The sequence below is a fragment of the Pelophylax lessonae genome, assembly GCF_965119305.1.
Source record: "Pelophylax lessonae genome assembly, chromosome: 5".
NCBI lineage: Eukaryota > Metazoa > Chordata > Amphibia > Anura > Ranidae > Pelophylax > Pelophylax lessonae.
In genome coordinates this window covers 390,289,976-390,315,038 of record NC_138772.1, presented here as the reverse complement: position 1 = coordinate 390,315,038, position 25,063 = coordinate 390,289,976, and the positions used below count along the sequence as shown (strand labels likewise).

General features: G+C 42.8%; 1 protein-coding gene across 13 annotated transcripts in view; it reads right to left on the bottom strand.

Moving 5' to 3' along the window:
- The window catches only part of EPB41L3 (erythrocyte membrane protein band 4.1 like 3), a 294,466-nt gene that overhangs the window by 128,933 nt on the left and 140,470 nt on the right, over positions 1–25,063 (bottom strand). For all 13 annotated transcript variants that reach the window (XM_082259291.1, XM_082259293.1, XM_082259290.1 and 10 more), the window contains exons 4-5: positions 10,451–10,555; positions 4,109–4,151 (exon numbers count right to left, since the gene is read on the bottom strand). In XM_082259291.1, coding sequence (XP_082115417.1) covers positions 4,109–4,151; positions 10,451–10,555 — 148 coding nt within the window. The remainder of the gene's footprint in view (positions 1–4,108; positions 4,152–10,450; positions 10,556–25,063) is intronic.

Here is a 25,063-nt window from a genome sequence, read left to right as displayed (position 1 = left end):
AAAAACCCTCAAGGCAGACCACTGGTCTCCTCAAATGGCGGCCTGCAAAACCTTGCGGCCAAACGAGGCATCAGACGATGCCATTACATCAACTTTATAATGTTTTGTAAAGGTATGCACCGACGACCAGGTAGCCGCCTTGCACACCTGGACCACTGACGCCTGATGGCGAAAGGCCCATGACGCACGTGCCCGAGTGGAGTGCGCCTTAACAGGGAACGGGGGGCTCCCGACCCTTAATAGAATAAGCCTGTACCACCATCTGTCTGATCCATTTGGAAATAGTCGCGGCAGATGCAGGCAACCCATTTTTGGGTCCATCCGGGATCACAAAAAGTGAATCCGTCTTGCGAAACGAGTCTGTCGTTTTCAAGTATACCCTGATCGCCCGGACCACATCCAAGGAGTGCAAAGCAAACTCCCGAGGATGACTGGGCTTAGGACACAGGGAAGGTAATACAATTTCTTCATTCAGATGAAATTCTGAAACCACTTTTGGTAGGAAGGATGGATTCGGACGAAGAACCACCTTATCTCTATGAACCACCAGATATGGGGAACGACAAGATAATGCGGCCAGTTCTGACACCCTGCGTGCAGAAGTGATAGCCACCAAGAAGGCCACCTTCTGGGACAACGTAGGTAGAGGAATCTCCCTAATATCTTCAAAGGGAGGTTTCTGAAGAACCGACAATACTAAATTAAGATCCCAGGGTGGTAACGGCGCGCGCACTGGCGGAGCCAGATGTCGCACCCCCTGGATGAAATTCCGCACCAAGGAATGAGTAGCCAAAGGCTTCTGAAAGAAGATGGCTAATGCTGAGACCTGACCCTTGATAGTGCTCAAGGCCAGTTTCTGCTCAACCCCTTGTTGCAGAAAAGCTAATATTCGACTAACCGAATAAGACCGTGGACGGAACCCCAGAGGTTCACACCATGCAATGTAGGACTTCCATGTACGATGATAAATCTTTCTGGAAGTCGCTTTCCTTGCTTTAACTAGAGTAGGAATAACTGAAGCTGACAATCCCTTGTCCTTCAGCACCTGGGTCTCAATAGCCAGGCCATTAAAGCCAGCGATCGTAAAGCAGGATGGAAGATCGGTCCCTGAGACAGTAGGTCCTCCCTGAGAGGAAGTCTCCACGGGACGTCCGCCACCAGTCTGACCACGTCGGCGTACCAAGCTCGGCGAGGCCAGTCCGGAGCTACCAGGATTACTGGAATTCCTTCCTCCTCTATCCTGCGAAGAAGTCTTGGCAGTAACCCGAGAGGAGGGAAGGCATACATTAGCTGGTATTGCCCCCACGGGGCGATCAGTGCGTCTGCGGTCTCTGCTAGAGGATCGCGGGATTAATTCAGGACACCTCTGCCAGAAAAAACAAAAAAACTTTTTTTTTTTTTTTTAAATAAAATAAAAAAATACCTCTTTGTTTTTTTTTTTTATGTGTCTCCCCCTAGGGCAATAGTGCCCCTCAGAGTACCTGCTTCTCGATCCCCACAGAGAGAGAGAGGGACCCCCAAGGCTCACCACCCGATGCAGAGAGGTTTCCAACCAACTGCAGTCAGCGTCTGTCTTTTACAGACTGGAAAGAGCTGTGTTCGTTTTCCCGGGTAGAAGGCTCCGCCCCCTGTGTACGCCTTCCGGCGTTCCCAGCTCTCCACGAGGTAGCTGGGCTCATCAAACATGGCCGCCCCCATACGGGAGACAATAGACTCCAAAAACATGGCGGCCGGCGTGACCTGAGGACATTCATGCACCCGGTCTACGGCAAAATGGCGGCGGACTGCCGAAATCGTTTTTCCCAGCACATCCACCTGCATCTCTGCTAAGTGGCGGTTTATCGATCTGCAGGAGGTACACTACAATTAAGGTAGGATTATACCTCCTATGTCTGCTGTAATACTACAGTCTGCTGGGTAGAGTGTTAGCTCTCAAACCAAGTCCACTTCCCACCAAACACATACTGTATTTACAAGGGGGACTTTTAGTGTCAGATATATACTGACCATGTATGGAGGGGCCCATAATTCATACTGCCTCATAACGAGGAAAAAAGGGAACGTTTACTCACCATACCGAACCGACAGGCACCCTCTCTTCACAATACCCTCTCCACCGGGGTGGGGGGTTGTGGACCATTCCGGACGCCTCGACTCTCTGGTTCCTGGAGTCCAAGCGAGACTTTTAACTCGCAAGGTCAGTCCCTCCAATGGGACTCCGTCGCGGCCGACCCAGCGCGGAGCTCTGGTCTGCACGCGCTCGTAGGCAGAAACCGGGGTGACCACTGGATCTCAACATCCAGCCCGTCGCCCGGCCCCGCATACTTACTTGAATGTGTCGCGGCCGACCAAGCGCAATGCAATGGTCTGTGCGCGCTCGTAGTCCGGCTGGGGTGACCACTAGTGTCGCCCAGTCCGGCGTATTTGCTTGAAGATCTCACAGGAAAAAAACACTGGAGAAAACTACCTAAAAAATATTTTTTCTAAAGAAAAAAATCTTGCCAGGACCAAAAAGATCCCAGCAAGGAACTTAGGTCCTTACTCCTGACTAGACAGAAAAAAACTGATGCCTTGTAGCAGAGAGAGGGAGGATATACCCTCAGGGACTGCCCCTAAGGTGGAGCCAGAACGTTTTTTCTTTCTGCCTAGTCCTGCTCCTGCGGAGACAACATAACCCAGTTCTTGTGAATCAAGAAGACTACGTCTGTCAATGAGCGACAGAGAAAATCAGTTTTGCCTTTTTATATTTAAGCCATTTGACAATAGGTAGCATTGCCTAAGAGATACCTACTCTTGGGGACAACATTGATTCCCGTCTACCATGGCTTCTGAAGAAAAGACCACCAGGCCTGCCACAGAGGGTGAACAGCCTCCCCTCCTACTAATGTTCTCTTCCATGGCAGGGCTTTATAGTCAACTTTTCATTTGATTTGCCAAGCTGAACATGTGTTAACTTCTGCCCATGGCATCTCACTGGCCACTGCAACTGTCCACCAGATACAATCTGATGAAAGATACGATCACTGCATTGCACAGTTATGGAAGTGACAATTAGAAAAAGCAAACCATCCACTCTGTACAGCCTGAGGTTTATATTTTGGCAAAGAAGAGGATTTTATTGCTGTATAGTCTTCACATATGCTATACAGGCACATTGGCAGCCTACTCATAGCAAGCACATTTGGTAAACTTTCTATAGTATGACATATTAGATTACAGCATAGCACACCTAATAAGATTATTATTAAGCGCAAGGTACCGCCAATAACATATGTTCTAGTATGGCAAATCTGGTAATATTTTCTCACGTGGCACACCTAAAACCCTCCTGTAGTGTGGCACAACTGTTAAAATATCCTACCACTAGCACATTTGTTAACAGGTTTTCTTGTGCAGCACAGCACACTTGATAACACTCATTTAGTCTGACACATTGGGTAACATCTCTTTTGCAACAAGGCACATCTGCCATCATTCTTGTAGTGTAGCAAATCTGGTAACGTACTGTGACATTAACCCATGGCACATCTTTTTAGTGGGGCACATTCTATATCAGACCCTCTTGCAGTGGCAACACATATCTGGTAACACCACTTTCATAATGTGGCACATTTTGTAACAAGCTCTCTTTGTAGTGTGGCATATGTGCTTCTTGTAGATTAACACTAATTCTGCATATTAAAGTAGACTTATTTTATCTGATCACTTTCTGCCTATTTCAGTACAAAATAGTTGGTTTAGCAAGAGACTTTGTTAGTGGGAGGGAACCAAGGTGTCCGAGGGTACAACATCCTGAGCTTTAAATCTATCCTTGGACAAGGATGATCACTTCTGGTCAAGAAAACTATTATTGCTGTATTGCAGTGTTTTTGTACACTGCAGATTGTCAGGTGTGTGCTGTCGCCCTTAAAACAAACCCAATTTCTTTTATTTCTGCCTTGCACTCAATACTAATCAGCCAGTGTTATCTAAGGTAAGCCTTGTAGCATGCATTAGGTAATACTCCCAATCACAAAGTAATCAAAAACCACAGATATAACCAAAACTGAACAACAAATGTCATTGAGTCTTCATGAAAAAAAATGGAAAAATAATATATAAAACTTACTTCTTGTTTGCTTCTTGATTTCTTTAGCAGGGTCCAACCAGTTCTAAAAAAAACAGGACAAACAAACAATTAGTCAAAATTATTGTAACTGTAAATGGTAAGGAGATAATATGTCACAAAACACATACAGCATAAATATTACAGAACAAACACCACAATCTTATATTCTGATCATTTAATTCTAAGGTGACCTCTGATATCCTCAGAATCCAAGATGATTAGCCAAACAGTGCCATTAGGATCCATTCACAGCAGTCGTGGCCTTACAACGCAGTGGCTGGTGTGTGTTGTGGTGCCAGAAGCGTTGATGCGTCAATCCAAGTGCATCACAGTTTTTTTTTTACATACACATTGTGACATTTCATAACGTTCTACCGGCTGGCCTGCATTGACTGCACTGAGTAACTGGACGCAGTACTTTTTTTTCAGTGTACACCGCCCCCACACAACCACAACAAAGTGGTGTGAACCAAAGACACCAGAGAGAAGGCAGTTTGCCTTGTCTTGCAGTGGAGGTACAGTGGGACTGCACTGTTATTGCTCCCCAACACAGTCCCACCACACCTGTTGTGAATCTACCCTTAAAATCAGTTATTAACTGTGGCAACATTTCTTAGTAGAGTAAAACAAAGTGATGACGACAGGCCAGACTGTCCACTTTTCCCCCCAATCAAACTTTGGCGTATTTTATGCTATTGAAATGCTCATTAAGCAACATTAATCTCTTTTGCTGCTAACACAGGCATAACCTGCCCTCCTGAAACTTTTCAAGCAGAAAGTCACAGTGCAGTTTTATCTGGTATCTGCTCACCTGAGTCCATTTAAATATAGTCGGAATTCTTAAGCCCTGATCAAGGGGGGGGGGGGGGAGTGTGTTTGGCCCCTGAAATGTGCTAGCTCAATTATGCTATTATTCACTCTGTTCCTTAAATTACTTTGGACTCTTGGCTGTTTGACTGGCACTTTCACTGGATTGTATGGGTGTGGATTCTCAACTCTGGGTCCTCTTCCTTGAGGGTGGTCCCCGTTTTGTGGAGTGCTGCCAAACAGGAGCAAGTGTGCCCTGAATCGGACTTAGAAGTTCCAGTTCCCTATTTGTTCTTCTGTTTGCTTTAATACAAAGGGATGACAACAACCAGTCCGACTGACATTAATGGATTACCACAAAGTTAGCCTGACTTTTTTTTTTTTCTACAGCAAACTGAATGGAACTACATTTGGTATAAATGAGGGCTTAGCTTTTACCCTGTTAATATACAAAATTAACTGAAGATGAATCTTTGAACAGGAAGGCTAGAACTGGATTCTAGGAAAAATCCTCCAGCAAAATATAGTAATTCTCTATGATGAGATTCCCTTTAAATATATATTTGCATAACAAAAGATTTAGCTCAACAGGATGCCATCTAAATTCATTTTGCTTGTTTTCCACAGAATCATTGTAGCAGAAGGCAGTAAATGTCTCGGTAACAGGATAACCACACCGAAAGTGAAAACCTCTAAAGAATGTTTTGTCCTTCTAGAATGAGTTTGTCAAAAGAAAATTCCAATTTATTGGTTCATACATATGTAAATGCAATTAGTAACAAGGTGTTCTCGCTATGCGAATGAATACCGAATATCAGCTTGAACGTTTGAGTACCTTGCAGAGACGGAGCAACAAAGGCCAGCTTATAATTATTTCACAATTATGTATGCACCTGCTAGCTGCTACAGCTCGCCTTAGGCACTGCTCTTTTCTCATGGCTTATGGAATATGAAAGGTACATGTCCAGAGTACAGATTGAGAGCACTTCCTCAAATGGGCAGAAGCTAACAATTCAAAACTAATTAAATTGGATATTGTATTCTCAGAATTCTGAAATTAGATCAGCATTTAATGCAGCCAGTGACATGTAAAGCCAGACTGCCCCAACCAATCTTAGTCTCAAACATTAAGTTATCCCATCTTTATCTGATAGGACAATACTTTTAAGGCTTGAAAAAGTATGACTGATATTTGGCACTCCTGTGTCTGGCATAGAGATGGGCAAATAGTGCAGTGACTACATATGCAGCAGGAGCAATAGGATAAATAATAATTCAACTGAGTTATCCATTTTGCCATTTGATTGGATACAAATCACAGTAAAAAGGTAATGTACTGCCTGTTAGCATGCCAATTTGCAAAGTGAGGTCTAAAACAACCTTTGGTCAATCTAACCAATAACAGGCCAATGCATAAGCCAAGACTACCCAAAATTAATATTTCCATTATACTTACTTGCATTCTAAATCATATGCTGATCATTCCTGAACTGGGCTCAAGTGATGAGATATGTGCACTAGGGTTTCTTAATTCTCATCAAGTGTTACAGTTGTTATAACGCTAAATTATGTTTTTTTGCTCCACTTATTTTTCCTTCTTGGAAAAAAAAAAAAACATAATGGAAGACTCCAGCTGCCAGAGTAACATCTTCATGAATTGTGAAAGGAGACAGAGACTACATTTTACTTGTACAGTTATCCATAGTTATTAGGAACTAAGGAGTAATATAGCCCATCAGTACCCATCAACACAGATATAATATCAACGTTGCACATCTATGTGTTCGATTTATTTGCTACCAAAAGACCCATATGTTGTTTCACAAGGTTTTTAGATTTAGAAACTTGCATTGTACAGCATGTTGGCAGAAAACATTTCATCCTTCACATAGGCAGATATTGCAGAACGCCCCAGTGATGTGCGTCTGCTCAACTGTGGAGCTCCTCAGGTGATCTTTTCTAACCATCATGAAAATTCCCTTACTCGTGTTCCTCACTACAGCAAAAATTGCCCACACTCATTGCACAGTAGATGGGCATTACTGATAAACTGCTAAACTCCCCATTTCTGCTGAGACTGATAGCACAGTATAAAATGAACAAGAGGGTTGACAGTTTAAATTACCACCAAACCTTGCAGGGTTGTCTCTCGGCTGGGTAATGAAGTCCAGCTGACAAGAGAAAAGTTCATATCATACTTCCAGCAGGGTAAGCCTTTCCCCAATGTAAACAGCTGACTAGCTGCAAATGTCAGAGCAATGAGATTGGTGCACTCATTTTTAGGACAACTCTAGATACTATTACATGTAAAATAACTGTTTTCGTAGCTGTAATGTCATAAGTTAAATAGAGGAAAGATGCAGAAATCTGGAGGAGTCGGCACTCAGAATAGCAAATGTATATGAAACATGGAAAAATGTCACAATTTAAAAAGAGAATAGCCGTGCACACAGACATAGCATTCATTCACAATGATCTGTAAATGAATGAACTACAACTACCATCTTTCCCCGCAGCAGATGGCTTAAAGTTCTCAATGAACCGTGAGGGAGCTGGTGAGCACTCTTGTGGTTCACTGATCTTCCTCCTCTCCAGTAACAGTCTGCCTGTATGGGAGGTACGGGCAGACAGCTTTACTGAGATTCTGCAGGATCCTGGCATTGCACCCACAATTTGCTGATCACAGGTGCAATGCTCTTCAGGCTCCAGAAAACAAAACAAATCAAATTTTTTACCTGCAAAAATAGATGCATTTATTTTTATTTTTTAAGGTGAACTTAGCCTTTAAAGCAGAAATACAGGAAGAATATGACATAACAGCAGGGCCGTCTTTAACACAGGGCAAAAAGGGGCAGCCGCCCTGGGCCCAGTCATTGTTGTGGGGCCCAAAGCAGCTCCCCCTTGAGCCCTCACTGCCCAAATAGTTAAGTGGATTTGGGAGGGTCCAAGAAAATATTTGCTCAGGGTCCAATTAAATATTAAAGACGGCCCTGCATAACAGACTTATTGTGGGCAGGTCTGGTAAAAACAAATCCTGCACATGCAATAACTGTATGGCTGCTGGGAACGCTGTGATCCACTGTAAGAATTCCTTACAGTTATCCATGTCCTCTTACAGGAGGTAAGGAGCAACTTCCCTCTGTTGCCGGAAACCGAGATCGAGTCATGAGAAGAGGGACATAGAGATGGAGAAGAGGGACAGATCACATCACAATCTCCACCCGCCTGAATTAGAGCCCGCCTAGTATTTACTGACAAAATACAAGACTGTTCCTGAGCAGCAGAGGGATGGGAGCTCCCAACCTCTTTTAGGTTTCTGGCAGCAGAGGGAAAAAGTGACTTTTACCTCTCCAGAAAAGGACACGGCTTACTGTATATAGTGAATGCTACTACAGGGGATTGTGGCATCACCATCGGCCATTCAGTTTTTCATGTGTTGGATGCTTTTACTAGGCTGACCCACAGTAAGTCTGTTATGTCACATCATTCCTGGAGTTATGCTTTGCGTTCCCCCTTTTTTTTTAGTTCAGGTCAAAAATGAAAGCTAGAATCTTTGGCTGCTATGAATATCAACCCAGGTTTTCTAGGTTGGCGATTTTAGGCAAATGTCTTCCCTGCGAGTGCGGTTTTAGGTTAGGGAAGGACCCAAGAACTGTGTTCACCGCATTTGATGGTACAATGATTGTACATTTCTTTATCTAGTCATTTCTGAATATAAAAAGCCCTTAAGTATGCCCAACTTTAAATTTCACATGTGGTGAAAGAACACCTTCAAATTAGAGCCCTATCCATTTTTTTTAAGTTTTGAACAGAATAGGGATGATTTTATTGTTGTCTGTGACAGTTGAGATTTTAATTTCGTGTCCTAGGTGGCATCAGTATTTGGGATAAAATGTTGTGGTAAATTGCCCCCCAGCACTTCCTAACAAACAGAAAGAAACTACACATATGTGTATGAAATACAATGATCAAAATATGGAGCATCAAACATTTAGGAATGTAGAAACCACTTTCTGGTTAATAACAGTAATAACTCCAAATATCTACTCAGTTTAAATAAGCTACAGATCCCTTTTATTACTTAATGAAATCACAATATAATACACTATATTTAACATATTTATGTTATAAAATATGTGAACTTTCAACTATAATGGTGAATGGCCAGCAGAGAAATGACCCTAATGATATCAGTTACTCTAACGATATGAAAGAGTAATTGCAGCTGATAATTATGCTGAATAATATGCTCAAATAAAAAGTGTAATTAGAACGAAATTGATTAGCTCATTGTACGGAAAGTAAATTTATACTTAAAGGTACTTCATCCCTAATAGAATAGCAGAGACTTGGGGGTGTGGGGCATGAGTTGGGACTTTACAGGGTACCGTTGTAAAACCAATAAATATGGTAAATTGGAATATATTAAAATATATTTTATTAAATACACATAATTCCCCACAGAGGAGGGGGGAAGGAGAACAGTACAAAGACAGAAATGTAAATCATTTGTAAATCATTTACACATATATATCAACATCAAGACATATACACTTGTTTAAAAGTATCAAAACAGAATCACATCCTCATTAATGATACATTTCTGTCTTTGTACTGTTCTCCTTCCCCCCTCCTCTGTGGGGAATTATGTGTATTTAATAAAATATATTTTAATATATTCAATTTACCATATTTATTGGCTTTACAATGGTACCCTGTAAAGTCCCAACTCATGCCCCACACCCCCACGTCTCTGCTAAAAAGTGAAATTAGTGTATTAAGTATACCAGGAAATAGCATGAACACTCAATATAATGTTGTATAACATACCTCTTGAGACCCCAAGTACATTGGACATTTTTAACACAGCTCTTAGGGGTGTCTGGAATTTTTTTCTGCCTCTAAATACTTTTCCAGGTTAGCCTACGTGTCCATACACACATAGGAGTTTAGAGGAGTTTAGAGGCAGGCATAGGCGTGCGCACAGATTGTGCCAGGGCACACCCTAATCACCTCGTGCACATTGGCATTATCACTTTGTGGGCAGGGGAGGACATGCGAAAGAGCTCCTTCTTTCACTGTGCCGGCAGGGAGATCAACATGCTGGGCCATATATATGTAGACAAATACACATGCATGTGTGTTTGAGCTTTGGGGTGCACACCCTAATGCAATAGGCTGTGCACACCTATGGAGGCAGGGGCATTTAGAGGCAGAAAATAAAAATCCCACTGCCAGCTCGTCCAGGAGCAGTGGAGTTTTGGCCGAAAAAACTGTTGATGTGTGTGAACACACATTAATGCTGGCCATGTTTACAGCTTGAAAGATAATTCATTTCAATGGCCAGAATTCATTATTATTCTGGCCAATGAAATAAATTAATGCCCAAGCGCTTGATGGACGTCCACTCTTACATGTGTTTACAAGTATCAAGCATTTTTTGTTTTCTGCCGCAGCTGCCAGGAAGAAAGGCGTCTAGGAGAGGTGTCCAAAACAGCCAGTGTGCATGAGGCCTGAATCTGTAAAAAAGCTTACCTTTTGATTTTCCAAGTCTCTATACACTAAACCAAAGTAATCTTTTTCCAGCAGGTTTAGATGTTCACACACTTTTTCAAAGAGAACTTGACCTTTTGAACGTTTCTGCAAAGAAAAAGAAGATTTTGCTGAACATGCTTGTTTGCACCTGTACATAAAACAAACATTTTAAATATTTCTGCTTATGCTGCAATTCCCCAAATTAAAGAAAAACGTTTAAGAAAAATGTAAAAATACACAGCTTACACCACACCTTTGGGCAACTTCCTCTATAGGCATTAGTGACCTTCCTGAGCCTCACCACAGGTCCCTGGGAAAGCTCAGGATCAGGGCCGGCCTTTGGGGTGTGCGGGCTGTGCGGCCGCACGGGGCGCCATGAGCAACAGGGGCGCCGTGCGGCCATCACAGCTCGCAGACTGTTTACTCAGGAGTCCAAACGAGTAGTAGCAGCAGGCGCTGCCACGTCCCCCTGCCCTGTGACTGGGTGAAGAGCTAAGAGAGCATAGGATCGGGATCGGCTGCCTCGGCACCTGAAAAAAAAAATGGCTGCTGACAGCTCCCGAAAGGCACACTGCGCAGGCGCCGCTGCTCGGGTCCCGAACACGCTCGGGTATTCTCGGGTAGACGGCGCAGGCGCATGCGCAGTGGCGTCTAAGCGCCGGGACTCGGGAGGCGCCATTTTTTAATGTAAAGCCAGTAGCCACCTTCTGCAGAACAGGTAAGTCACATTGTCACTGGCTGCTGCTGCCGCCTGGCTGCCTGTGTCGTTATCTATTTTAAATTAAGCTAAATACTATTTTATTGAAGGGGAGGCTAATAAGGGACTTGTCTTAACATAAGGAAAAAAAAAAAAAAGAAGAATTAAAATACAAGAAAATACAATACTTAAAAATAATATTTTATTACATAATTGCATCGGTAATGGCACAGTTACATACATGTATGTAATGCATGTATGTAATGTATATGTATGTAATGTATGCCTTTCATGTAATGTATGCATCATGTAATGTAATGTATGTATGTATGTAATGTATGCATGTAATGTATGTAATGTATACATGCATGTAGTGTATGTAATGTTATGTAATGTATACATGTATGTAATGTTATGTATGTAATGTTATGTATGTAATGTTATGTATGTAATGTAATGTATGCATGTATGTAATGTAATATATGTATGTAATGTATTGTATACATGTATGTATGTAATGTATGTATGTAATGTGAGTGATGTATGTAATGTAATATATGTATGTAATGTATTGTATACATGTATGTATGTAATGTATGTATGTAATGTGAGTGATGTATGTAATGTAATGTATGTAACCGTTTGTACACTGTAATCATTATTTGCACTTTGGCGCTGCATTATTTATTCATTTTGGCCTGTTTTACATGCACCTCATAAAGTCCCTGCCTTTTTGAGGAGGATTAATTAGAGTGAATCACCATCCAACCTGAATATTGGATATACTCTGTAATAAAACGTATATATTTATAATCTTACCAGCCAATGCATACAAATGTCGCGGTGGCGTTAAATCTATACATGTGAGGTATCGCCACAAACTTTAAAGTGAGAGCAACAGTTCTAGCCCAAGACGTTCTCTGTAGCTCTAAACTGGTAACCTGTAAAAAATGCTAAAGCGCTGCCTAAGGAGATTTTTAAGTAACGAAGTTTGGCGCCATTCCACGAGTGTGCGCAATTTTGAAGCAATGACATGTTAGGTATCTATTTTCTCGGTGTAACATCATCTTTCACATTATACAAAAAAAATTGGGCTAACTTTAGTGTGTTTTTTTTTTCCTCTTTATGTTTAGGTGACCAGGGGGGCGAGGGGTGAAGATGGGCGGGGGGGGGGGGGGGGCGCCACAGGATTAGCTCGCACAGGGCGCCTGAACACCTAAGGCCGGCCCTGCTCAGGATCCCAAATCTTTATATCAGGGAGAGAGGAAATGTATTTTAGGATACCATCTGGACAAGAGGCTTTGAGCAGATCGACAACTTTTGTTCAAAAATTAATACTTTCACCCAGTCAAATTCTTCTGTTGTGGTGAGCAACTTCTCTTCCCATTTGGTTACAAAACACATGAATGTTGGGGTAAATTTAAGAAATCAGGATGTATAAACAATATAGATTGTTTGTTTGAGTGATATTAAGAGCCGGTTCACACTGAGGCGATCCGACTTAGAGGGGACTTCGAGGGGACATGCAGGGACTTCACATAATGGAAGTCTATACAAGTCGCTCCCAGGTCGCCCCAAAGTAGTACAGGACCCTTTTTTTAAGTCGGAGAGACTTGTGTCGCTCCTATTAGAACGGGTCCTGTACTACTCAATGGCAAGCGACTGAGCGTGACTTGTCAGGCGACTTGGTCGCCTGACAAGTCGCGCTAGTCTGAATGGGGTCTTAAGTCTCTTTTTTTTTTTAAATAATTAAATAACATTTTAAAATCACCTTGTTTTGAACAAAGCAGCCTGGAATCTCCTTTTCTCGGTTCCCTTGCCGGCACTTCTCGCCCCTCCCTTCTGTCAAGTGCCCCCACAGCAAGCAGCTTGCTATCAGAGCACCCGAGCGGAGCCGCAGCTCTTTCTGTCCATTCAGACACAGAGCTAAAGTTCAGCCCTGCTCCCCCCTCTGTCCCCTTTGGCTAACTGACTTTGATGGACAGCAGGGGGAGCCAATGGAGCAGCTGCTGTATCTCAGCTAATCAAGAGGGAGAGTCGGCCGAGGCACTCATGCATATCGCTGGATCGATATGGGGCTCAGGAAAGTATTAGGGGGGCAGCTGCACACAGAATATTTATCCTAATGCATTTTACGCATTAAGATAAATAAAAACCTTCTGCCTTTAGAACCACTTTAGGATAGTGGGACAACTTGGAAAATTCCAGACAGGCCTTATGGTTACCAAAGATAAGAACAGTAAAAAGTGGACTTTTAAAAAGGTATCCAATAGGTAATAGATATAAAAATAAACTTATTCACATAAAGTTAATGTAAATAAAAACTGAATTTGAAACATATTACCTATTGTTAGATATGAAGAAAAAATACACACATCATACATATCAGAGGGTACCAAGAGTGGTAAGGCATTTTTATGTGGGTGAAGGCCAATGGTATACCCCACAAGAGTGACTATGGTTGGACTGTTAGGATCGCTCTCCAATTAGGACTTTTACTGTAAAGCCAGTCTGATGAGGGAAGCAGCATGGAAATAGATATGTATCTGGTATGGCAAAACCCACACTCCCACAATCAAACCCCCCCCACCACCGTCTGGATTTTATTATGACGAGGGTGACGCCCACTGATGACGTATCCTATTATGAAACGCGTAGGAGCTAATCTCTGCGTCTGACATCACCAACCAGGAAGATGCGCCGATGTGTCCAGCGTCACCGGACGAACATGTCTTCTTGTTCTTGTTATGCTGTATACTTTTAATTAATTGGGGAGTGCATCTTCTTTTAATACATTTTGGTTAAAAGATATACTGCACCATTCATTTTTTCTTATTTTTATGATGCGATCACCCCTACACCATTGAGCCATATATCAGGAGAGAAGTGCATCCAATGCATCTCTGCTTTGGTCATTGGGATATAAATGGATTTTTGTAAAATCTTACCGTAAAATCCTTTTCTCTTAGCTCATTGACAGACGTAGTCCTCGGTGATACACCACCTTCGGGTTATGTTGCCTCCACAGGAGCAGGACTAGACAGGAAATTAAAAAGCTCTGGCCACACCCCAGGGGCAGTCCCAGAGGGTATATCCTCTCTCTCTCTCTGCCTCAGCAAATCAGTTATGTGAAAAAGCAGTCTTTAGAGATTTTACCCCAACTCAAAAAAACAGAGGGGCGGGGACTACGTCTGTCAATGAGCTAAGAGAAAAGGATTTTACGGTAAGATTTTACAAAAATCCATTTTTCTCTAGCGCTCATTGACAGACGTAGTCCTCGGTGATACACCACCTTCGGGACGTCCCAGAGCAGTGTCACAACTGAGGGGTGGGAAAATGGAAATCAAATCCCAATCTAGAAGGCCCAACCGGTGCCAACTAGAAGTTTACAATGCTCATCCTTAATGATGAGACTCAACAAAAAAAGAGAAAACAATTTTTTTTTTTTTTTCAAACAGAAAAAAACCCTCGAGGTAGACCAACGGTCTCCTCAAATTGCGGCCTGCAAAACCTTGCGGCCAAATGAGGCATCCGCCGATGCCGTCACATCAATTTTATAGAATTTTGTAAAGGTATGTACCGACGACCAGGTGGCCGCCTTACATACCTGGACCACTGACGCCTGATGGCGAAAGGCCCAGGAAGTACTGAGCGCTCGAGTGGAGTGCGCCCTAACAGGGAACGGAGGACTCTGACCCTTAATAGAATAAGCCTGTACCACCGTTTGTCTAATCCATTTGGCAATGGTCGCGGCAGATGCAGGCAAACCCTTTCTGGGGCCATCCGTGATCACAAAAAGTGAATCCGTCTTACGGAAAGATTCCGTAGCTTTCAGGTATACCCTGATTGCCCGAACCACATCTAAGGAATGCAACGCATGTTCCCGATGATGCTTGGGCTGAGGAAACAAGGAAGGTAGTACAATATCTTCATTCAGATGAAAATCTGAAACCACCTTGGGAAGAAAAGATGGCTTAGGATGAAGTACTACCTTATCCCTATGAATCACTAGGTAAGGGGACTGGCATGATAATGCAGCCAGTTCGGACACCCTGCGAGCAGAAGTAATAGCCACCAAGAAGGCCACCTTCTGGGATAAAGCAAGCAAGGGAATCTCCCTGATGTTTTCAAAGGGAGGTTTCTGTAGAACCGACAAAACCAAATTAAGATCCCAGGGCGGTAAGGGCGCGCGGACTGGAGGAGCCAGGTGCCGCACCCCCTGGATGAAATTCCGCACCAAGGATTTGGTAGCTAAAGGCTTCTGAAAGAAGATTGCTAATGCTGAAACTTGACCCTTGATGGTGCTCAAGGCTAGCTTCTGCTCAACCCCTTGTTGCAAAAAGGCCAATATTCGAGTCACCGAATAGGTACGTGGAGGAAATCCTAAAGATTCGCACCACACAATATAAGTCTTCCATGTGTGATAATAGACTTTGCTGGAAGTCGCTTTCCTTGCTTTAATAAGGGTAGGAATGACTGAAGTAGACAAACCTCTGTCCTTCAGTACTTGGGTCTCAATGGCCAGGCCATTAAACCCAGCGACTGTAAAGCATGATGGTAAATTGGTCCTTGAGACCACAGACACTCCCTGAGACGAAATTCCCACGGAACGTCTACGACTAACATGTCCAAGTCGGCCAGGCCGGCTTGAGGAGGCCAGCCTAGAATTTCTAGGACCACTGGCGCTGATAGAATCTGAACCAGGCGTCCCTAGAGGTATCTGGCCCCGACCATCCGAGAAAGTCTGGTCGTTTTCTGTTCCCACACATTTATCAGATACCTGATAGTTATCAGGAAAGGTGATCTTTTCTGGTTGAACCTCAGGGACCGAAGTCACCCGACTAGAGGCTACTTGGCCTATCTGGTCAACCAGATCCGATTCCTGTGAGGTATCGGGACTAATCTTAGGAAAAGGTAAAGGAAAAGATTTATTCAGGGAACGGTAACTACCGCTTCCTGTAGTACTTAAATGTTGGAAGGGAAGAATCGCACCGGTAGTAGTGGTTGATGCTCGATCTAATGTCCTGAGTACCGGTGAAAACGTCCCCCCACCCTGAAACCGGGTGGGGGCGCACCTTCAGGCTGTGTACTCCTTTGCTTCGGGTTTGGCTGGGTTGGTCCTCTGCTTGTCCGACCAGCCCTTCTTGAACCCTCCTGGAGGAGTCTTGCCTTTCCCGCTAGTACCAGCCGGGCGCCCTTTATGGGCGGTAAAGAAAGGTCCTCGCTTGTTGCGAGGTCCCTTAGCTTTAGCAGCCTGTGGCAAAAAAGTGCTCTTGCCCCCAGTGGCATCCTTAATGATTTCATCTAGGTTGGCCCCAAATAGACGATTCCCCTGAAAGGGGAGATTTGTCAAGGTCTTCTTGGAACCTAGGTCAGCTGACCAGCATTTTAACCACAGCACACGTCTGAGGATCACCGCTGTCTTAGATGCATGCCCTAATAAGGGAGTAGTGTCCAAGGCTGCGTCACAGATAAACTGTAGCCCTTGTATAATCTGTTCCATCAAATCAGATGTCTCCTGGGGAATATCTTTTCCCCTAAGATCTTGGCGTACCATTTTCGCCCATTCCGTAAGTGTCTGGGAAACTAGACCAATAACAATTACTGGTCTAAAAGCTGACCCTATCAGAGAGAAGATGGTGCGGGACTCTGCTTCGGAGCTATGGCCTGCACGCGCTCGTAGGCTGAACTGGGGTGACCACCGGATCTCAACATCCAGCCCGTCGCCCAGTTCAGCTTTCTTGCTTGAAGATCTCACAGGAACACTGGAGAAAAAAGCTGTCTAAAAAAATCCTTTAAGAAAAATTTCTTGCCAGGACCTAAGATCCCAGCAAGGTGTCTAGGTCCTTACTCCTAACTAGACAGAAAATAACTGATTTGCTGAGGCAGAGAGAGAGAGGATATACCCTCTGGGACTGCCCCTGGGGTGTGGCCAGAGCTTTTTAATTTCCTGTCTAGTCCTGCTCCTGTGGAGGCAACATAACCCGAAGGTGGTGTATCACCGAGGACTACGTCTGTCAATGAGCGCTAGAGAAAAATCAGTTTTATTGCGCTGTAGATCGCTGTGGAATCAGTGATCACTTTTTCTCCGGTAAGGGACTGTCTACTAAGTGTGGTGGCGGTGCATGTCCATCTGGATCACGTGTGTCAGTTTATTGTATGCACTGTGGGAGGTGGAAATTCCTGTCTCATCTTCACTTAGGCCCCATTCACACTTATGCGACGCAATTTTACCGCGATTTTGCCGCGATTTTGAAAGCAAAGGCAAGGCTATATGCCTCAAAACGCATTAAAATCTTGGCAAAGTAGTGCAGGAACTACTTTGGAACTACTTTGAAGTCGGTGCGACTTCAAAACGCACTGATATGAATGTGGCTCATTGAAAATGATGGAAAACGACTGTCATGCGATTTTGCGGTCCAAAATCGCGGGACAAGTCGCACTAGTGTGAATGGGGCCTAACTGGACATACTGTGGACTTTTTGTTATTGTTTAAAGCTCTGAATTTTATATTTTAATTTCTCTTATTTACTACCTGGCAATTGATGCTGGCTGCTTTTTCCTGTTTTTGGAAGCACGGTTTTTCCCTATTATATGTGCCTGTGCATCCTGGATTTTTTTTTTTTTTTTTTTTTTAATGACACCATAAAAATATTCTCAAGCCATGGAAGATTTCGGAGAGAAAGACTTCTGGTGGTAAAATGGGAACCATTTCACAGCAATATTTATTTACATTGCAACATCAAAAGCGGTCAGTTACAACTACATTTTAGGAATCCTAAAACTGGCACATACAAGCATAGTAAAAACCAACCACTGTGTTAAATGTTACAAGGAATTAAATACAGCTATGCCACATTACAGAATGCCACAGAATTAGAGACCAACAGTAAAACTATTTAAAACTGATTTTGTGGCTTCTAATCTCTCAACGATTCCAATAGTGAGAAGCCTTACCGGGAGTCCCATTTCAGCAGAAGAGCCCTAGCTATCACAAAGCCAAAAAAAAAAAAAAAAAAATATCACTAGTTTCATCAGCAAGCAAAATGTATGAATAAACACAGATCTAGCAATACAAGTTTGAAATCCTTGATATGATCTTTTACAGAGACATCTATAGTGGTAAAATCTCCCCACTGAGTTTACAAAATGTCAGCTGACTCATCCCGACACTGAAAATCCAAAACCAGAATATCATCTTTAAGTGGAGTTAGCCTATTTTGTATATATTATGATCTAGAAAAACTTCTAGGCATGAAAAAAAATCTGTCTGGTAATACACTGACATTGTGCCCCCCACACTCCATCCCTTTGCCGCTCCATTTGCCTCCACTGCTATAGACTCGTGGCTAGAAAGCACACTGTACACACACAGACATCACAAAAGACAATTAAAATGATTTACAAAAACTGGAGAGTGCAAAACCTAGTGCAGCTCTGCATAGAAACTAATCAGCTTCCAGTTCTTTTTCATTTGTTCTAGCTTAATTAAAAAAGCTGAGGTTAGAAGCCTATTGGCTACCATGCATGCGCCAGATTTTGCACTCTCCAGTTTTAATAAATCAATCCCAATGTGTTTATTTCTAAGACATGTTTCTTTTAATTTTTACGGAGTTATTTTATATTATTTTTTTTTAAATAAATGCCATTTTATTAGTTTGTTATACAGCAGATATATACAGTAAGACAAATTAAAGATTTAGAAAGGTTATCTGTGTCTAGGGAGTAACCTGAAAAATGTACCTTTTGACTTAATAGGTTCCTGAAAAACAGCAGTTCATTTCCTGGTATGTTGAGGTGCCTAGGCATTGTGGTGACTACAGAATCATAGCTGTATATCTGCAGTGTGTAATCTAAGGCACTGCTGCCTCGGACTGCTATTTTTAGGAGATTTTGAGTAAGATTTGGTAATGTCATCCCTGTGCTGCTCACTGCTCGCTTTGCAGGTGGCTTTGACATGGGAAAGCAAAGCCCTGCCACCACCAAAATAGCGACTTCCATAGAGAGACACAGATAAGGAGTGGTAAGCCAGTTATAGAGAAAGATCAGCTCTAGAGAGAACACAGGGAACATTCTTTGCCATCTGACATTTTTTTTCTATCGGGGCACAGCTTAACCACTTGCAGATATAAAAGACAAAAAACCAATGCACTACCACTGAAGTACATGTAGGGAGGAGGCATAGACAAATGAGCATGAAACAGATGGATATTAAGTGTAGAATAAGATAATAAGATAGTAAAAAATAAATAGGGAGAAAAAAGCTGCCAATTGTAAAAGTGTCACCACAATAACATAAGAAGAAAAGTCCAGGTGAATCAGCGCTATTTTCTCAACGAATAAATGAAAAAAATCAGATTAATTCAGAATCGCATAATATGTCCAGTATGTGTAACAAAAAATAGGGGGGTGAAGATGATCAGTAAAAAACAATACATGCAATCCCTAAATTAAATCAATCAGGTGTATCATGAATCGCATAATACACGGTAGAAATATATAAACAGAAGAATCCAAAGTGCACTGTGCAAAATAAGGTGCTGAGGAATGAAAAGATGTACAAATGTTCAAAAACAGTTCATGCGTATATCGGTGCAATATAATTAAGTGCTTCAAAATACAAAGGATGAATACAGGAAAATATTGCACTAAGTGATCACTGAAAAAATCATCCAATTAAAGTGTCCCATAAATAAAATCAGACAAGATAACTTATTGATGGGTGAATATATCATCCAATTAAAAAAAAGTGTCCATGTGCAAAGGTGCAATAAAACTCTGGCATTCCAATTGCAAAAAGTGACTCTTGTGAATCTTCAAATATTGCCAGCAGGTGTCGCTAAAGTGAGCTAATCCAGAAATAAGTGCAATGGCCGCTCACCTCCATGTACATTCAAAAGAGCGTTTTTTTTTTATCATCACCAGGCTTGGTTCAGGGTCTCTCTCTACGTCAGGGGTTTTATTAGTGGGGCCACTAGAAGATTCACCTCTCATATAAATAACCAGCCAGTAAAGGGATGCTGCCTCTCTCTATACAGATGACCACGGTGATACTCCCCAGGACTCTCGCTCATAGCAGGAATATAATGAAGAAGGACCTCAGTGTAGTAATTAATAATATTTATTAAATAAAACAAATAGTAAACTCACAGTAAGGGAAGATGTGTAGCCGCAATATGCGGTAAATCGCTCCGATACCTCCGGTCTTGGCCGTGAACTAAAAGGGACGTTACCCGCCTCCCCCCGACGCGTTGTGACTTTCTCAAGGGACATTTTTTGGTAGCAGTTCAAACAGTCCTTGACAACCAGGTACTTTTTTTTTACCTGTGAGTCACGCTAGGTACCTATTAATTTATTGACCAAAATGTCTAAACAGAGGTGCACTCGTGAAGAGGCTTACACAATGCTGAGCATGACAGATGAGAGTGATAAGGGAAGCCTCACTGTCCGAATCAGGCTCAGTATTTAAACCTGTAGACAGCAGCGGCACCCTGACAGATAGCTCTGATGATGGAGTAGTGGTCCCTGCTAAGGTCAGGCATACCCAAACCAGTTCTTCTGTTGCTGAGGTACAACAACCACAGGGTTCTCGTATGCAGCAGAGTCGGTACTAGAGCCGCTCAAACCTCCGGTGAACCGGCAAGCACCAGCGGCCTAGTACATCCTGGTCATAGTCAAACCAGCACTGCAGTAACACTTGGTGACGTGGCGAGTCCCATTAGTGCAGTTCAAGCTGGTGGGGTGGCTAGCACAAGTAGTGTCCCACAGCCACCAAGAATTCGAAGACAGGCCTGTAGAGCCCATAGTGTTCTTTCTGATGCGCTTGCAAATTCTGATAGGGAGCCCACCACTTCTGCAGCGCCCGTACTTCCTCCATTCACTGGCCAAGCCAGAATTCAGGTAGAAACAACCAATTTTATTGCCCTTGGTTTTCATGAGCTGTTTTTCATGGAAGATCTTTAAAGATCTATTGTGGACCAAAGCAATTTATATGCCAATCAAATAATCGCCGCAAATCCAAATTTGACCCTTGCCAGTGAATTTGCATGGAAATGTATCATAGTTCCCGAATTTGAAACTTTTCTGGGCCTATCCCTCCTCATGGGCATTACTAAAAAGAGCAAGTTGCGGTCATATTGGTCCACTGACCCACTTCAACCAGAAGTTTGCAGCCTTGTATACGCCCCAACAAGCTGTCTGCATTGATAAGTCCCTGATTACATTTTCTGGCCGTCTTGCTTTCAAACAGTTTCTCTTCAGCAAGCGTGCCAGATATGGGGTCAAGATGTATAAGCTCTGTGACAGGGCAACAGGCTATATATGTAGTTTCCGGGTTTACGAGGTAAAGATAGCAATGTGGAGCCCCCCAACTGCCCAGACTACATGGGGAGCAGTGGGACTGGGTGTCACCCTTATTCGGAAAGGGGTATTATTTTTATGTGGAGAACTTCTATACAAGCGCGCCACTTTTTAGACACCTGATTTTGGAATTGGCGCATGTGGTATGGTTCGACCAAATCGCTGGGGCTTCCCCTAACAGCTTGTAGATTCCCGACTTAGGCGGAGGGAGAGCCTGCTTGAAGTGTGATAAATTTCTTGCAGTGAAGTGAAGGGAAATGTGCAATGTTTTAGTTCTGTCCTCCATTCACGCAGATACGACAGTCAAAATTGCAACGGCGACTGGTGTTGAGAAGCCCCTCCATGTCTATGAATACAACCTTAACGTGAGAGGGGTGGACTTCAACAACAAAATGATGGCGCCATACTTAGTTGCCCGTAAGGCCAGACGCTGGTACAGAATTGTTTGTGTAGACTTATTTCAATTGGCTCTGCTGAACAATTATTTGCTATACAAAGCATCAGGAAGAAGTGGATCCTTCCTAAAATTCCAGGAAGAGATTATCACAGCCCTTCTGTATCCAGGAGGTGCTGTGGCCCAAATTCACTATCCAGATGCAGTGAGCCGGCTGCATGAGAGGCATTTTCTGGATGTCCTGTCTAGTACCCCTACCCATAGAGCACCCCAAAGAAGATGTCATGACTGTAGGAAACGCGGATATAGGCGTGACACCTGCTATTTTTTGTCCCTCCTGTCCTGGCCAACCTGGTCTCTGCATCGGGGACTGTTTCCGTCGCTACCACACACTAATGGAGTATTAGTATAGGGAACAGCACAGCGCAGTCTAGAGCACACTTTTTCACACAGGGTCTCAAAAGATGTTGGCTATCGCATTTTGAGAAACCCTAGCCTGGAACAGTTTTTTTACAGTTCCAAAAAAAATAAAAAAGCCAAAAAAACTGTTTTATTGAGTTAATTTTCTGTTCTTACTCTACTTTTCTACTCTTTCTACTTTTACTGTACTTTATAATATACTGTTAAACTGTAATGTTTTATTATTACTGTGTTATATTGTTAACCATTGTTTGCGCCCATCAGCTGCAGCACCGATTTGTTTATTCTGACAGCAACAGCATTTGCACTCACCATATATGTAATCAATTATTGTAGCACTGTAGGAGGTGATTTTACCAACACAGTAAAAAAAAGAGCATATATAGTTTTTAACACTTTTCTTGGCAGAGATTTCTTCATCCAAATAGATCTATGCGAATGGAGGAATCTGCTATGTTCTTCTTCTGGGCAGAAGGAAAAAAAAAACATTGCATGTATGCCCATCATTAGAAGTGCCTGGGAGGTCTAGTGGTGGGAATACCACACACTTTCTGGTATCGTTTTTTTACAGCCAGCGGTCAGCTTTAATGTAAAAGCAATCCTAGCAGATAATTAGCCGCTAGACTGCCTTTACGGTTTTCTCCGGCTCTCCTGTCCCACCAGGTAACCCGAGACTGCAACCGGTGGTTCCGTCAGCTAATCATAGAGCTGATGGAGACCAGAATGGCACCAATCATCGCTATAGCCTAAGATACTGGAAGCTACGAGCATTTCATGACTTCGGTTTCGCCAGATATAAACAGCGCCATTAGGAAATTGGGAAAGCATCTCATCAAACCAAACCAATCTTGGTCAGATGCTTTAAGGGCAGAGGAGAGATCTAGAGTCCAATAAACCCAATTTTTTGAAAAAAAATGGAGTACCTGTCACTACTTATTGCTATCATAGTAGTAGTTGTGCCATCTTGGCATTTCATGGCCTCTGGAACGGATAGGTAGTAAGGAGTGACATCAACAATTTATGCCCTTAGAAAGCCTGAAGGCAATGATTGGTTTTTGGGGTCCTGTACGTGGCTAGACTGCCAAAATGTCTCACGCATGGGGTATCCCCATACTCAGGAGAAGCCGCAGAATGAGACGTTTTTTCATCAAAGACATGTAGCTAAATACATTTTGGACTAAACGTATGACAAAAATTTAGTTTTTCGATATTTGTTATAAAAAAAAGTTGAAATTTCATTTTTTTCTCAAAATTTACGGACTTTTTCATTTATAGATGGCAAAAAATAAAAACTGCAGAGGTGAACAGATACTACCAAAAGAAATCTCTATTTGTGGGAAAAAAAGAACAAACATTTTGTTTGGGTACAGCATTGCATGACCACGCAATTGTCAGTTAAAGTCACGCAGTGCCAAATTGCAAAAAAATGGCCTGGTAATTAAGGGGATAAATCCTTCCGGTCCAGAAGTTGTTAAAGAGTGGAGTTCCTTCCTGAAATAAAAAAGGTTGTTCGTAATAAAAGCCTTCAAGAGGATGAATTCTTTACCATCCTCTGTAAACTGTAGATACATATGAAAACATATTTGGCTGTCTTTCTTGATTTTCTGATAGCACAGATGACATTCCACATGCATGCATGTACAATACATATACGATGATGCACACACATCCTTATACCTGGTTTGCCTTCAGACATCATATATTTAACTGAAAAAATGTGTAAGAAAACTCTTCAAAACACATAGCATTTATTTGAAATTGCATAGCTGGGCATTTGCAGGAAGGAATGGTGCTTAAAAGCAAGAATATAAAGAAAACCGATATAGCGGTTGATGGAAGGCTAAACATTTGCCCTGTTATTTCTGGAAGGAAAATATATGTAGGCAATTTTCCTTCACTTAAGGGAGCTATGTGTTTTGTACACACCTCTCAGCACTGAACAAACAAAAGCACAATTCTGCAATTGAAGGCAATCAAGGAGGAGAGGTTCTGATGCAATTTAACCCTCACAACCAGTAGTTTAAAGCGGTTGTAAACCCTATAAAAAAAAATAAACAAAAAAAACCTGCAAGACAAAGGCATAATGAGCTAGTATGCATCGCATACTAGCCCATTATGTGTAACTTACCTTAAAACGAAGCCCCGACACGGACCCCCGGACATCGATGCGGGCACTGCCATGATCCCTCGTCATCTCTTCCGACTCGGCGGCTCCGGCGCGCTGATTGGCTGGAAGAGACGGCTCCAGCGCGCTGATTGGCCGGAGCCGCGATGACGTCACTCCCGCGCATGCGCGCGGGAGTGATTTTTCCGGCAAGCTCCCGGCAACTTAATTGAAGGTCCCCCCGGACCTTCAGAGCGCGAGCGGCTGCATGCACTGTAAATATCTCCTAAACCATGCCGGTTTAGGAGATATTATTTGTACCTACAGGTAAGCCGCCTTATAGGCTTACCTGTAGGTAAAAGTGTCAAAAAGCGGGATACAACCGCTTTAAGGTGGGCAAACAAGGTCTACTGAGTCAAGTAGAAGCGGTCTATAGAGATTATTTCCGGGAAATCCTATTGCTCATACTATCCAAGAGGACTATCATTTTTAATATTATACAGGATTGATATAGCACCAACAGTTTGCACAGTGCTTTACAGTGTGAGGGCAGACAGTACGATTACAATAGAATTCAATACAGGAGGAATCAGAGGCGCCTGCTCATTTTTAGGGATTGCCTAAAAGTGGATAGTGTTG